The 16,487-nt window shown below is 34.5% G+C and overlaps 1 protein-coding gene across 1 annotated transcript in view; it reads right to left on the bottom strand.

Moving 5' to 3' along the window:
• Positions 1–3,658: 3,658 nt before the first annotated feature.
• Positions 3,659–16,487, bottom strand: part of mRpS9 (mitochondrial ribosomal protein S9) — a 99,967-nt gene continuing 87,138 nt past the window's right edge. Inside the window, exons 10-11 of the mRNA XM_075371371.1 lie at positions 11,282–11,444; positions 3,659–3,854 (exon numbers count right to left, since the gene is read on the bottom strand). Coding sequence (XP_075227486.1) covers positions 3,763–3,854; positions 11,282–11,444 — 255 coding nt within the window. The 3' untranslated portion in view covers positions 3,659–3,762. The remainder of the gene's footprint in view (positions 3,855–11,281; positions 11,445–16,487) is intronic.

Below are 16,487 nucleotides of genomic sequence, written 5' to 3'. Positions count from 1 at the left end.
AAAAATAATTCCTAGGTTATGTACTGTATAAAGTTCAGTACTCTGAGTCATTAGTTCCCTACCTAATTAAATTCAAATTTAATTTAAAACAAATTAGGTGCTTTTCTATTATATGCAAGTGTGGTTTACTTCCACACTTTTACTTAACAGTACCAGTCACACACAATATGATTATAAGATTTAAATGAAATTACAAAAAATCTACTGGGGCATGACAGAAATATCACTGTTCTTTGCGTAGCATAGTGCTAATAAGACTGCTTATTATTAAAAAACGCTCCTCCACCTGAATTGAAGATGATGTCAAATATTTTATTCTGATCAGTACATAATAGTTACTTTTATAAATAAGATACATAATGGACTTATGAAAAACATTAATGCAACGCTAAATTTCTAATTGATTATTTATTTATTACCTTTTTAAAAGAAAAAAGTAATTCCTATCACATTGCATGTTTTCATTAATAAATAATTCTATTGATAAAGATAGTTAATTATGTTCTGAGAGACCATAAATCTCCATAAAAGGATAAAAAATAATCCTTAGTTAATTTTGTAAATGCAGATTACAGACATTCTTGTAATTCTAGCAAGCTGGTAGATAGATATTTAGTTCCGTTAACTCAAATTGAGTTAAGAATTCATCAATCACAAGACAACAATTATTAAGAAAGTTAACATTAAAATCATCATACACCATATTTATTTACCTGATCAGGTTTTCTGCCATTTAGAATTTAGTATTTATCATCAAACTTTAGAAAGCTCCGTTGTGTAGGATGGGAAATATGGCTAGATCAGGGAGTGAGCATGAGGAATGTAGACACAAGCAAGTGTGCTGAATTTATGTTAAAAATCATTTTTCTATTTTAATAAAAAGGAAAAAATAATAATTTATTGGCTCTATTCCATCCATATCATCATTGCTTTTGCTATCATTAACACACTGTTTCCATATTCAGAAGATTTCTTAGCCATTAATTTAATTATTTTTTGCAGATGTAACACATTTTCTTCTGCATTTTTTATTTTCACCCAAATTAACTTGGATTGTGTTCAGAGTTCAATGGCAATTTTAATACATTGTGTAATCCTCCAATATACTGTTATAGTTGTAATCTTCATAGTAAAGCTTATTTAATCACGCAGTTCAGTTTTTAACTTAGGTGCTGAGCAAAGACTATTTCTGTTTAGAACTGCCTAACAATTATTGTTTCCTACAATTTGAATTTGGTGTATTGAATAATTTTACATTATGATAATGAATGTTGCCAGTTACAAAAACTGAACTAGGTGGATGGTTAGTTATTAACATTATTTCTATTCATTTTTCATCATTCTTAGCATTCATATTCTTTTCCAATATTCTCCTTGCTTCTAGCTTAAATTAAAAATCAAAAGTGCATTCATAATTTATCCAGCAGTACTGCTTGTGTGCACCAATATCAGCTTTGACCCTTTGAATACAGGTTTTTGTAGCTATTAATTCAGCCACAACACACATTGTGTTGAGTACATGTATGACTTGTCTGAAAAAATAATTCATTTCTCCCATTTGCAAAATTTCATTTATTTTACTCATTGAAATGAACATCATGTTTTCTACAAAAATTTGGTCATAATCGAAGCCAAAGCTTCAATTATTTTGTTGTTAATGTTCATTATTATACATCTGCTTTGACCTATAAAGTCATTACTCACTCTAATCTAAATGAAGATTTTAGCTTACGCATTGCAAACATAAGTGCGAATGAGACAAAAAAAGTTGTTAATGAAAATTTAAAAATACTATATATAAATACAAATTAATGAGGAACAAATGTTGAAAAATTCTGTTTGTAAAACGTGGAAACAAAGAATGAGTGTTGAAAGATTTTGTTCAGTGTAACAGGCTGGTGATTCGTGCTACGTTATTTTAAATACACAGTTATAAAAAATTATCTATCATATTATATTCCCCTACTATGAATTGATACTACTACTAACATGTTATAAGTAGTATTTTGGAAATGCAAAGTTTAGACATTTTCCAAATAGTAACAGGTAAATAAAAAGAGTGGGAGCTAATATGCATAAAAATAAATCACAAAAAGAAAACACTTGAGAGAATTGTTTAAAACAGATTGAAACTAGATGTGCATCCCAGTTGTTAACCAACCATTAAATTAATTAAGATCTTAAATTGATTTGGCAGTCTTTTCTATGTTTGTTTAACTAAACAAAATCCGCTATGGAAATGGAAGAAGTAGTATCATAGATCTTACCATATATAATATAATAAATACTTAAGATAGCCTTTCGTTTTTTTTTCTGTTTAGCCTCTAGAATCACAGTAAGGTATTACTTCAGAGGATGATATGTATGAATGTAAATGAAGTGAAGTCTTGAACAGTTTCAGGTTGATTGTTCCCGAGATGTGTGGTCAATTGAAACCCAACCACCAAAGAAGACCAGTATCCACGATCTATTACTCAAATTTGTATAAAAATAACTGCCTTTACTAGGATTTGAACCTTAGAACTCTTGACTTCAAAATCAGCTGATTTGCAATGAGGAGTTCACTACTAGACCAACCTGGTGGGTTACATCATTTATACTAAGCAAAATAAAATTAAAAAACATTTTTCCTGACAATCCTTTTGTCACAGGATCATATATATGATTTTGTAGAATAAGTGCTCTTTTAAACACTGATAGGAACTCTTGTTATCTCTGATGGTGAAGAAACTTTATCTGTCAGAAGTACAACTTCTGAATAAAAACTTGATATGGTGATAACGACTATGGTTTTGTCCTGTTATAATTACGTAGTATAATGTACAATTCATTACACGAGAAGTAACCTAATACAGTAATAAATATTATTCACCCTCAGTTTACCAGATGACTTGCACATACAAAGGAATAATATTATTAATTACTTGCTTCTCGTTAAACCACCTACCTGATCTAATGCTGTCAATAAGTCTGTGCTTGTATGAAACATTGATTAAACCATATCTTAGGGTGTGGAGCTGTTTGGTGACAGAAAGCCCACCAAATAGTAAACAGAATCTAAGTAAACTAAGTCTATTTAAAGATGTATAGCTGAGCTTGTAGATTAGAATGGCTGGTGGTATATTATAAACAATCTTTTAGATATGGTATCAGGCTACACCATTTCTTTAATCTAACCTTGAGATTAAGTATAGAAATTTGTATTGACATGGGAAGAACAGTTTAAATTATCTGAAGAAGGTTTACATGGATATTTTAAAGCTGTATCTAAACTTTAAAATAACATATTTAAAAAGAATGTGTAACAAATCATGAACTATAAAATATCTGTATTGTAAATTGAAAAATGAAAATATTGATTAAACTCACCTAAAGAAAGAATAACTCCGACAAAATACCACAAAAAATCTTATACACTTCTTATAAATTTGAAAATTCTGCAGAATGTGAGAACATTCATTATGATTTATTTATTGAGTGTTATATGTGTTGTATATGATATTTATCAAAACACTAACTTGTTATAGTTTTGACATCATTTAAAAAAATTGCCATTTCTGTAATAAGCTAATTATTAATAGAAATAAATATTACAAACTGATTAATAAATAATGAATATATTCATTAAGTAACAACACAAGGAATTTTATACAAAAGGTTTTCTGCTTTATTATTGCTGTTTAAACTTTTTATTAAACAAAATTAATACAATTAACTAAATGACAAATTTTATTAACAGACTTATCTTAAACAAACAAATTTTTATCGTTTTTTCCAAGTGTATTTCCTTCTTGCTTTCCACTGACCTGGTTTCTTACGTTCTCGTCTTCTGACGTCTCTAGTCAGCAACCCAGCTGTAATAGAAACAGAACATGAACATATAAGAAAGAATGTTTAATGACTGTACAGTTGGAAAGTAACCACAAGTTAAAACTTACCAAAAGAAGCTCCAAATTTCTTTTTAATATAGGTTTACTAAAGTATTCTTTTCCTACATTAAGTATTAGAATTTTTTTTCATACTCAAATATTAATTTCTTATCTATTTTTTAAGAAAATCTAGAGTGATAGAAATTAAGCATAATTCTGTAATCACTTGATGGAAAATAGAGATTTATACACTGTTAGATCTGTTTTTCAATAGTCTGTAAGTTCATTAATCTTCTAGTAATAATGAATATTTGCAGAATGTGATCTCAAAAGTATTTTAAATAGGTTATTGTAGAAGTGGTCCTCATTAGTTTTTTAATAATAATAAATCCTAGTCTCAATTATATTTTTATCTGTGTAAGAGTTAGCCAGTAGTTTCCAAAGAGAGTAAACAAATTAATGAGCTTTAGATGGGTCTGGTTCTTTAATTATGGACTTCTAGTTTGGGACATGTATATTTTTATTCTGGCAATATCTGAACTTATTCATTAATGCTTTCTGGAATTGGGTGCAGTACTTTCTTTATTTTGTGATAGATACTCTTTCAGATCTACTGTCCTCAATTTTTTTTTGAAAATATTATTAAATCTTTTCTTACAATTATAATTAACCATCTTTTATTGTGATGTATGTTTTTTGGACTACCCACTTTAATAAATGAACACTGCACTAGCTTATATTTCCTCTTTAAATGCACTACCTAATCAACAAACAGTTGTCTTTCAACTATTATTTTCAGACATGATGACAGGAAGACAACTCAAAAGGAAGAATTCGATGCTTTAGAAGTAAGAAATTTTGTTGTACTCTCTAATACATATATTTTTTATTTTAATGTTAAAAGATGAAATTTCTCCTTATATCATATTTCATAACAGTTCATAGAACAAAGTGATAAATCATTACTCTGATGTACTAGTAATTGAACTATGGCATGTCATAGCTGCAAAAACGATAAAGGGAAACAAGATCCAAAATAATTTTTTTCAATTTCCTGAAAAACAAAAAAATAATTAAACTAATTACTTATATATAATATTTAGAATAAGTCTAATTTTTAAGTAGATCATGTCTGTTTAAATGTATATTCAATAAACTGTTTCCCAAGACAAACAAATTCGGTTTTTTATTGAATTAACCGGTTACTGATACTCATATTTACTAGACAGTACTGTCCACAAATTTTGGTTATTCGAAATTGATCTGTGCCCACTATTTTAGATGATGACTGAGAATTTACTGTATAAAAGGCGAATTGGGATGGATATCGTATGGCCTTCCAATCGCAGTGTGACGTCGGTGCAGACATCCTTGAGCAACTTTCCTCTTTTATGTCCAAAATACTTGAAACAGCCAGCAGATATGTCCCACAAACATAAGGTAATCCTAAACGTCCTTCCGTTCCGTGGTGGAATGATGATTGCAAGTGTGCTATTCGGAATCGACGGCGAGCACTACGCAAATTCGATAATAGACCTACAACTGAATATCTAGATATGTACCGCAGAGCTAGGGCAGTGTACCGTCGGGTCTTCTTGACCGCTAAGAGGAATTCATGGACGAAGTATGTGAACTCCATCTTACGTACTACTCCAACGTCTACAGTGTGGAGAAAAATCCATGCAATTTTCAGGTCGCCAGGGCAATCTATTCTCGGTCTCGTCGATGAGGGGGAACTCCTTACGTCATCTTCGGCTGTAGCAAATACTTTCGTGAAATTTTTCCATTCGGTGTCTCTCACCTCCTCATATAGTATAGGTCGGTGCTTGGGCCTCTTCTTTGGAACATCGCGTACGACGGCCTTCTGCGGGAAGAACTCCCGGAAGGATGCCAGTCGGTCGCGTACGCAGATGACCTCGCGCTGATGGTGTCGGGACGGACGGAGGAGGAGGTAGAAGATAAGGCAAACTTGGCGGTGACAGTCGTCAGCAGATGGCTGGGGGAGAGAGGACTACGACTGGCACCGCACAAGACGGCAGCTGTCCCGATCACCGGCAGAAGAAGACTGAGGGGAATGTCCTTCATGGTAGACGACGTACGGGTCCACACGTCCGGTTGCGCTAAGTACCTGGGCGTGTGGATTGACAAGAATGGGCTGTCTAACACCCACCTCAGAGAGGTCACGAAGAGGACCGAGCAGATACAAGACGCTCTACAAAAACTAATGGGCAACCAGAGCGGACCACAGGCGAGCAAGCGACGGCTGATCCTTTCAGTGGTTTCCTCCGTCTTGCTGTACGCGGTCCCGGCCTGGAAGGACGCACTTTCGAGAAAGAAGAACGTACGGATGCTAGCCTCCCCTACCAGAAGAGCGGCGATACGCATAACATCGGCGTACCGCACCGTATCTGGATGCGCAGTGGCAGTCATCGCAGGGGTGCCTCCCATCGAGCTGCGGGCCACGCAGCTGGTCTCCACATACGAAGGAACGCCGAAGGCGGAAGCCGGGAGGCAGCTGATGGTCAACTGGCAGGAGATGTGGAGAACGGCTACGGCTGGGGCATGGACCAGGAGACTGATCCCGGACTTGGGACCGTGGGTCAGGCGGAGGCATGGGGAGGTAGATTACTTCCTCACGCAGTTCCTGTCTGGACACGGGGAGTTCGGGGTCTACCTACATCGGTTCAAGAGAAGACAGACACCGAGGTGCTTCTACTGCGGTCAGGATGACACGCCGGAGCACACCTTTTACGAGTGCGAAAGGTGGGCTGTGGTCCAGCGTCATGGCACAGATGGCCTCACTCCAGAAACAACTGTAGCTCACATGCTGAAAGGGAAGAGAGAATGGGATGCGGTACAGAGCATGGTGGCTAGCATCCTGAAGACGAAGGAGGTACATGGAAGAGAGTGGGGAGAAGACTTCTAGGCGCGGGTAAGCAGCAATGTCCCTAGCAAGTATACTCTGTGTTTCTTCTACTATATATATTATTTTTGTGTTGTATTGTATTGTGAATTCATTGTCTCCATTGTCACTGTGGTTGGTACTCTACGGCCGGCTCGAGATGACAAGCACGATCGCTTCGACCGTGTGCAGGAGGGCCACGGCTAGAGGTGACATCGCCGAAGAGACAACATGAAGTGTGGGTTTCATTTATTATGTATTTTCCTTGTACTGTATGATTGTGGTATTATTTTATTTTATTGATTGTGTTCCTGCTAACGGTTACGAGGGCACTCACAGCGAACGTGCCCGCGCATTGCGGAAGGAGGAATAAGTTCAGACGCCAACGTGATGGGCTGCAACTGAAGGGAGGGTTCTTCGCTATTGTCCTGATTGTGTTTTATTTATCTTATTTTATGTCATTTTATTGAGTTGTTTTGTGTTTTGCTGCTGGTTGAGGAGTGGAATCGCAGCCAACGTGATAGTGGTGGCTGACTGCGACGAGAGCTGCCGCAGCAGCGGTAAGTTACTGTGTTTACTGAATTTTATTTTATTGTAGTGTGTATTTCATTTCTTTTGTTTATGTTTTTGTGTTTATATTGCTGGCGGGATGGCATACACGATCACTGCGACCGTGTGTAGGAAGGCCACGACCAGCGGTGACGAAGCCGAAGAATGAGACGGATGGGAAGAACAGACTTTTATTAATTATGTATTCTGTATGGGTGTGTTACTAGGCTTAACTGCGTTTTTCTGATGGCGGCTAAGTGGTGGTGTGAGTGTGTTTTATTACTTGTGTTGTGTCCTGCGGATGGGTGAAAAAAAAAATTAAAAAAAATAAATAAATAAATAAAATAAAATACAGGGGGCGAATCGTGGTCGCCGTGCAGGGCCAGGGAGGCAGCCTGGATGCAGAGGACGCTTTAGCTCCTTCATATGCAAGAATGAAGGTCAGTTGGTGTGCTCCGATGATGCATTTGGGACCCTCAGGTGTGAGAGGGGGGACGCGGCGGTTTGCCGGCTTCGCGCAATGCGTAGCCGGCAACCTAGGGTAGGGACGGGAAGGGTAGCCTCTAAGTGGAGGGATGTAGTGGTCGTCCAGAAGGGAGGGCTGCTGCATCTTGATGAAACTGAGAGGACCCCGATGGGACGCCAAAGAAAAGGCAAGACAGGGGGGCAGTCGACTGCCACGATACTCCGACATTCCTGCGTATAACCTAACGGCGGAGGCCGGGGATGTTGGGGGTGTTTAAGAACAAAAAAAAAAAAAAAAGGATGGTGAATTGAACACTCCATTCTTACTTAAAGAATTGTTGCATGCACTTAGGAACTCTCGTGACACTTCCCCTGGACCCCGGACAACGTTCGCCTTTGTATGCTTTCGCACCTTCCTGACACAGCACTACAACATCTTTTGCGTATTTACAATGGTTTATTTTCCGGACAAGTCTTTCCGCCCGACTGGTCGGAGGCATTTATTATAACAGTACTAAAGCCTGACAAAGAGAAAACCGATCCCTTAAGCTACTGCCCTATTTCTTTAACAAGCGTGTTGTGCAAAGTAATGGAGAGGATGGTGAACCGCAGGCTTGCGTGGTACTTAGAGAAACATGGCTTTCTTTCTTCGGAACAGTGTGGTTTCCGACATGGGAGATCTTCCATTGACCATTTAGTGTCGATGGAGCCAGCCATACAAAACGCCTTCCTGAACCGCCAACATCTCGTTGCTATCTTTTTTGATATAAAAAAGGCGTACGACACGGCCTGGCGACGTGGCATTCTTAACACCCTTAAGAGGTGGGAGATCACTTGCAACATGCTTGCTTTTATCCGGGGATTCTTGAATCACCGGACGTTTCGTGTTCGTGTAGACTATTCACACTTTCAGACAGTGTCGTCTCAGAAAATGGGGTACTGCAAGGTAGTGTATTAAGTGCCACCTTGTTTTCTGTGGCCATAAACAGCATTACCACTTGTGTACAGGCTCCTGTCTCTTGTTGTCTTTTCGTTGATGATTTTGTTATTTACGTTGCGAGCCGCTCTACACCCACTGCGGAGCGACTGATGCAGAACACTATATTTCGCCTTCAGGCTTGGTCAGGGATTACTGGTTTCACATTTTCACCCCACAAGACGAAATGTGTAGTCTTTTCTCGGCTACGGAACCCTTCTAATCCGCAGATTTTTCTGAACAGGGAGCTTATTGCTGTCTCTACTTACGTCAGGTTTCTGGGTTTGCTTTTTGATAGCCGTCTTACTTGGGTCACACATATGAGGGATTTGAGGACAAAGTGTTCCAAACTTTTGGATATGATGCGGGTCCTAAGTAACACCAACTGGGGGGGCCGATCGGTCATGAATGTTACGTTTCTACTACTCCCTTGTTCGTTCCCGTTTGGATTATGGTTGTGTCGCCTATTCCTCAACTCGTCAAACCGTACTTAAGATGCTAGACGGTGTGCATCATTCTTTTCTTCGGCTTGCCACGGGTGCGTTTAGATCAAGCCCTATCGCAAGCTTACTTGTAGAGAATGGTGAGCCATCACTTTGGGATAGACGAGACCAGCTTTTGTTATCTTATTTTGCCCATCTCAGCGGACAGCCGAATCACCCAGATTTTGACCCAGTTCTTAAGAATCCTAATTTGAGGAAGTATGAGGACCGTCCACGGTGTACTGCGCCTGTGGGTGTCCGTACACGATGTCTGCTGCAGCGTATGAATGTTGGCACTCCCTCGTTCTTTCCATCATGTCCGTGCTCGAATCCCCCGTGGAGAATAAACCATGTAAATTTTACGTTTGATCTTACAATGTATGATAAACAATCAACGCCACCTATTGTTTACCAGCAGGTGTTCCAGTTTCTCCTCACCAAGTCGAACCCAGACGTGGTGGTATACACTGATGGGTTGAAGCATGACGGTAACGTTGGTTGTGCTTTTGTTTTCAATGAACAGACATATGTTTGGCCTACCCGGTGTTACGAGTGTGTTCACTGCGGAACTACTCGCTGTGGATAGTGCTCTAAGTATCGTTGGCCCTAAATATAGGAAGATTCTTATTTGCAGTGACTCGTACAGTGCTCTCCAGGCATTGGAAAACCTTTATTCCGGACATCCTGTCGTCGTTGGCATTTATGATAAAATCGCTGAGTTAGAAAAACGAAACAAGGGGGTAGGTGTTTTGCTGGATCCCTAGCCACGTTGGGATTCTTGGTAATGAGAGGGCAGATTCTGCTGCGAAAGATGCGTGTATTCAATCTCCTTTCACCACCCAAGTTACTACCTTTGATTTTATTAATCATATAAAACAATCACTGCAAGCAAGGTGGCAAAGTGGCTGAACGGCTGCCGTCGATAGTAAACTTCGGATTAAAGACTCAGTCTTGCCGTGGGGCTCCTCTTGCAGGAACTCTCGTTGTGAGGGAGTGGTCCTCTGCGGTTACGGTTGGGGCATACGAGGATCACACACGAATATCTAATGTCAGGAGGAGACCGACCCCTGTGCACACGATGCAACTGCCGCATGACTGTGCACCACATTCTCGTGGACTGCGTGTGTTATGTGGCATTGCGTCATCAGTTTAGTATACCCAGCAGCATTCGTGATGTCTTGGGCAATGATGGCAGTGTTTTGGAGCGAATGTTTCTCTTTTTGCATAGTACTGGGTTACTGCAAAGGATTTAATATACTTATACATGTTTTTCTGTAGGGAGAGTTTTTTAATCATTTTAACCTTTATTTTCGATTTGATTTTTTAGTTCTGTTTAATTTTACTATCCGGGGTGGGAATTTTTGCACAACCCATCAGAGTTAGGTAAGTTTTTATACTTTCTTTATTCTATTATTTTATCTTTAATATTTTATCAACTTTGTCTGTGATATTAGTTTTGGGTTTTATTTTGCCTTCTTGGCTTGTTTTAGTAAATTTTTATTATATGATTAATATTACGTTTACACCTTGTGTAGCTTATTATTTTAAAGTTATATTACCCTTTTAATAATAACTACCCGGGGATGATAACGCCCAATCGTTTTTCGCCCACAAACAACCAAAAAAAAAAAATAATAAAATAAAAAAAATGATTAAATATTTAAATTTCACAACCTCTTAAATTATCTTTTTATATACTTAATGTTCTTATAAAATATTCACTCTTCACAGAACTCATGCAATTTTCTGTAACTCAACATACAAGTGGATAGAATGAAATAAAAAGGTTAAAGGTTTTAAATTTTAAATTAAATAAATAAATGCATGATAAGTTATTATATTTTATGAAGTTTGTAATGTAATTTGAGATGAATATATGAATATGTAATGCAGCTGATGATGTGAGTAAATCGCAAAAGCACTCCTGCATATATAGGGAATAAGGTAAGTCATACTACTTTATTTATTCTGTTCTTTGATTGATCTAATGAAAGGAAATAAAATAAATAAATAAATATATATATAAACAAACACCTACCTAATCTCATTTTTTCAATCATATCAGTGCTGACAAATGATCGTAAGCCCCAAGCAATTCCCCATCTAACCGCTCCTGCCTGCCCAGATGTACCACCATCAGTGACTGTAGCGTCAATATCAACTTTGTCTAACATGCCGCTGAAATGTAATGGGAAGAGTACCTGAAATAATAACAAGAATTAAAATAATAAGAAAAATAACAAACTTATTTACATGAGAATTATTAATTAATTTAAGATACAATCATTGGTATCTTTGTATTATTTTAGCACAGAAGAATTAAACTTTTATGTTATCTCTCAATTACACTTTTAAGTTATCACTCAAAATAATCTCCCTTCAGACTGATGGAGTTGATCATTGGTTTATGAAAGGTTTTAATATAACAACTATGGAATATATACTTTGTCTTAATATTGAAGCTGATCCTGCACCTGATCATTTATTTGGAAAAATTACTCTCCTAAAGCACTGTCTAGGAAATAGAACTTGTATGGGTGGATAATCAATGATGTCAAATCCATATTGTAAGACTGGTTGTAGGGTAGCTGAAATCTATCAGTGTTTGTCATATTTATTATATAACGTAAACAAGTGTTGTCATGCAACAAAATCACAACTAACTGTCATCCTTGATGATTAAAATCTATCCATGTTTAAACTTGCATACCAGTAAATTGAAAAATATTTTCTATTGAATATTCTTTCATCCTTTTAAAAGTCATAAAAATATCACACCATCTACATCTTACATTACAATAATGAAAATTTTACTGGTTGGAAGGCTTAGACTTGAATTTTTTCTTCATTAGTGAAACCAGATGCTTCCATTGAAAACTTCATCTTCTTAGTTTAGATCAGCAGAGTACAAAGATTTAAAAACTTCACACATTCATAACCTCTCTTGGTTTTCAATTTATCAATTGGTGAGTAAATTGCAGCAGCATTTAAAGCAATTAGTGGCTATCTTCCCGGCCACTGCTAGATTGAAATGCAGAAGGTATTCATAATTATTGTTCATGTCCCAAATAAAGCATCTACTTAAAAAATGTATCTTCTTCATTTGGAGCAAAAAAAATATCAAATCTCAAAATTATTTAAAAAATGAATTAGTAATGCAAGGATGGTTCAGAAAGTAACCTCTGTTGGCTATAAATAAAAAACTTGCATAGATAAAAATATTTTATTATACACAACTTAAAACTACAGCTTTTAACTATTTTTCAACATAGTTGCCATTTAAATTCATTCATTTGTCATAGCATTTCACTAATTTACAAATACCCTCTTTATAAAATTCAGCTGTTGGGGATACCTAGTCAACCTTTCACTGCATTTTGAAGTTTGTCATCATCAACCAAGTGCTGCGACGTCGCAGCTACTTCGGTAATCTACTGTGAAACTTTGAAGAAATTTAGGCAAGCCATTCAGACTAAACATCACAGTATGCGCTGTCATCCAGTGTTGTTTTTTTGCATGACAATGCTTGTCCTCACATTGCTTGAAGAACTCAAGAACTTCTGAATCAATTCCATGGGACATTTATGATCACCTCCTTACAGCCTGGACTTAGCGCTGATTGATTTTCATCTCTTCACTCACATGAAGAAATGGCTTGCATTGCAGCACTTTGATGAACTGTTATCATCAAAGTACTGTGGAAACTACAAAATGCTGTGAAAGGTGGCTGAATTTTAAGATGAGGGTATTTGTAAATTAATGAAATGCTATGAAAAATGCTTGAATTTAAACAGTGAATTTGTTGAAAGATAGTTAAAAGCTGTAGTTTTAAGATAAAATAAAATATTTGTATCTATGGAGGTTTTTATTTGTAGCCAAATGGAAGTTACTTTTCAAACCGCCCTTGTAAATTCTATTATTTTTTTATTTTTTAATACCAGTAATATTGATGATATATGCTTATATCATATCAAAAAGGTTTAAAAATTTTATTTTTGAGAAACATGCATCTAGAGAATGTCAAACTTTCTCTTATATAATCTGATTATTTACAGGATTGTTTGAAAACAAATCTGTTATTTTTTATAATTAATCAGTAGTATATTCCCTAAACATTATTGGAAGATTAAAAATATTACAGTTTAATATTACAGGAAATTTAAAATCAATAGGACTTGGATCTTTCTTATTATTAATAAGAATTAATTACTTCCTTGTACAAAGTAAAGGAAGTATTGTGATCATGAAAAATTTTGGTTTTCAGATTTCTACAGAAATATCCATTTTGACTAGTTTTGGCATGACGTCTGTACATACGAATGTATGTACGTATCTCACATAACTCAAAAACAATTAGCCAGAATGCTGAAATTTTGGATTTAGAACTGTTGTAACACCTAGTTGTGGACCTCCCATTTTGACTCAACTGACTGAACCAAAAGTGTCCAAAAAAAAGCACAAAATCCCCAAAAATTTGAATTTTGGACTTTTTCTTAACTGCAGAAATAAGCCCCCATTGAGAGGTTTTCAACAATATAAGTGATACTTATTTTCATTGGTTCCAGAGTTAAAAAATCAAAATTCAGATTAAAATCAAATTTTAATTAATTAAATATTTGGATCTTCTACGGGGGAAGGCACATCAGTTCGAATCAGACTTCATCTCCTTTTTTTTTAAATTTAAATATATTAATTTGTTAATAATTATTAACCTCTCATTGTAAAAAAAAATATTTTCAATAGATAATAATTCAATAACAAAAAAAAAAATGAAAAAATATCAGAAATTATTAATGAAATAAAATTTTATGTACTTTTCATTTGAAAAAATGTGTACATGTAATTTAACAGGCGTACAAGTCATGTGGTGTCCACATCAGATTGGTGAAACATCTGATTATTCGTTTTTGTTTTTATTTTGTTCATGGTTATATCATACTAATTTAAAAAAACATAGGATTAGATTAATATAAGACACATTTATTTAAATAGTAATAAAGGGACTTTTACTCTATCCTAATATTTCAGGTAAGATTGTTGAATTTAACTGTATAAATATTTGATGTTAATAACTAATATTTTAGCAATTGTGTAACTGTCCATTTTATTAAAGAACTGGAGGATCGTATCTCACTTTCAAGTGAAATAAGTTTAAATGAAGTGCAGCAAAAAATGTGTATATGTAATTTAATAGGTGTACAAGGAAATCATGTGGTGTACACATCAGATTTTTGTTATACTGTGAACAACAGATAAACCATGTTTGCTTTTATATTTCAAAAAGGTTTGTAACAGGAAGGTAGAAATAATGTATAATTTAAGAGTATATGGTTATAATACAGAAAACATATTGCTCTCTTTATTAAATTTCATACTACTTTTTTCATCTAACTTTAATTTTTATTTGCTGATAATAATTTACATCATAGGTGTACTTATACAGATTTCTAATTTCCAGTCTTATAATGTGCATTGTCTATTTTTATCTAGCTTATTTGAATTTTACCACATTAATTTATAGCATACAATTTTGTTTTAAATATGTGTGAACTAAAAATACTTTAACCCACTGAATAATTTTCAGTTGGAAATAAAAGTATTATTATTCTGTTTTTTGTAAGCTTTAAGAAAAAGCTGAAATCACTTAATACCAGGAGAAACAAAAGCTATGTTGCCTGGCTCAATAGACTAAATATAAATAGTTCAATTTTGGGTGCTATTTTGAATTTCAGACAATAATTATTCACTAAGGTTTTATCTGATATATTTGCCCTTGCTAAGGAAAACATTTGTAAAAACATAAGACTCCAGTATGAAGTTTTTAATTGGTGATGCAATAATAACATTTAACACCATCTAAACTCATGTAAATGTATTTTTTTTTTGTATAGATTAATAGATTCCATGTTAACTGATAAAAGTATGCAGTTTCATTTTTGTGTCTAACAGTTTGAACAGCATATACATTATTTTTAGATATTTTTACTACCACTCCTAGAAAAAAATTATATATTTATTAATTTCAGGAAGAAGAGAAACTTTTTTCTCTTTTCAATAAGAGAAAATTTTATTTTATATTGAAAATATTCATCAATATCGAATACTTCATCTTCAATACTTATTTCATCATTTTCTGATTTGAAATTGATTCCTTTTTTGGTGTTAGTGACTCTTATGACTGCAGTATTTAATAAATTTTTTGATATTTTTGTTGTCAGCCACTTTTTCTCTTTTTGAAGCATTGAATTCTAATTTGCATTCTTGAATATCTTAATACAACTTTAGAATTTTTTCACTACTAAAAATTTTTACTTAAACCTTATCCCTAACTTAACAGGTCTACAAAATCATACATTTATCCCTAACTTTCTACTTTTCAGCACATTCTTTATTAAAACAATTATTCTTAATTATCTTTCTTATAATCTAAGCCTTTCCAAGATATAAGATATCATAGGTACCTGACAATGTTTAAAAATATTAAATACTTAGAACGTACTTTTTATAAACTGGAAATACCACACAATTAATATAAGATGTTTAGAATAAATAAAAGCTTTAAAATTCTGTTGTAAATTGTATTCAGGTACTTGGAGATGAGTATCACAGTAAATGATGCAAGATTTGAACAAATTCAACTTCTCTAATGAGATTTGAAAAACTCTAATGAGATCTCTTACTCTATTAATGAGTGTGAGAAACATCAAACTAGTTAACATACAGAGTTAAAATTGAAGTTATTTTACTGGATAAATATATAGCAATCCTATTATTCATTAATAAACATTACCTAGCCAGCATAGCGTTCATAGCACATTGTAAAAACAAAAAACCTACACTGATATCACATCCGTTTAATAATTATAAATATGTAAACTTTATTGGATCTCCTCAATATCTGGTTTAAAATTAAATTAGAGAAAAGATTCTGAAAATCTTAATTATGAATAATGAATTGTATTAACTAAAGTTTGGTAATGAATTTACTATAATATACTGTTGTCAACAGTTATAAGAAAAAAAGCAAGATAATACAATTTTGAAATAGAAAAGCATAGATTTACACATATAAAAAACTGTGATAAAAGAATTCAATTCAAATAACTAAATCATGCTATAAAAGATTAGTATTTCTAAAAAAAAATATTTCCCCAGTTGTTTAATAACCTAATATCACTGAAGATTAGTACAGTTATCACTTGTAATTTTTCTTTAATGTTTATAATACTATTTTTTTATAAATT

Source organism: Lycorma delicatula, chromosome 7 (genome assembly GCF_047948215.1).
Source record: "Lycorma delicatula isolate Av1 chromosome 7, ASM4794821v1, whole genome shotgun sequence".
Taxonomy (NCBI): Eukaryota; Metazoa; Arthropoda; class Insecta; order Hemiptera; family Fulgoridae; genus Lycorma; species Lycorma delicatula.
Note: the sequence above shows the minus strand (reverse complement) of the source record. Positions and strands in the feature narration are given on the sequence as shown.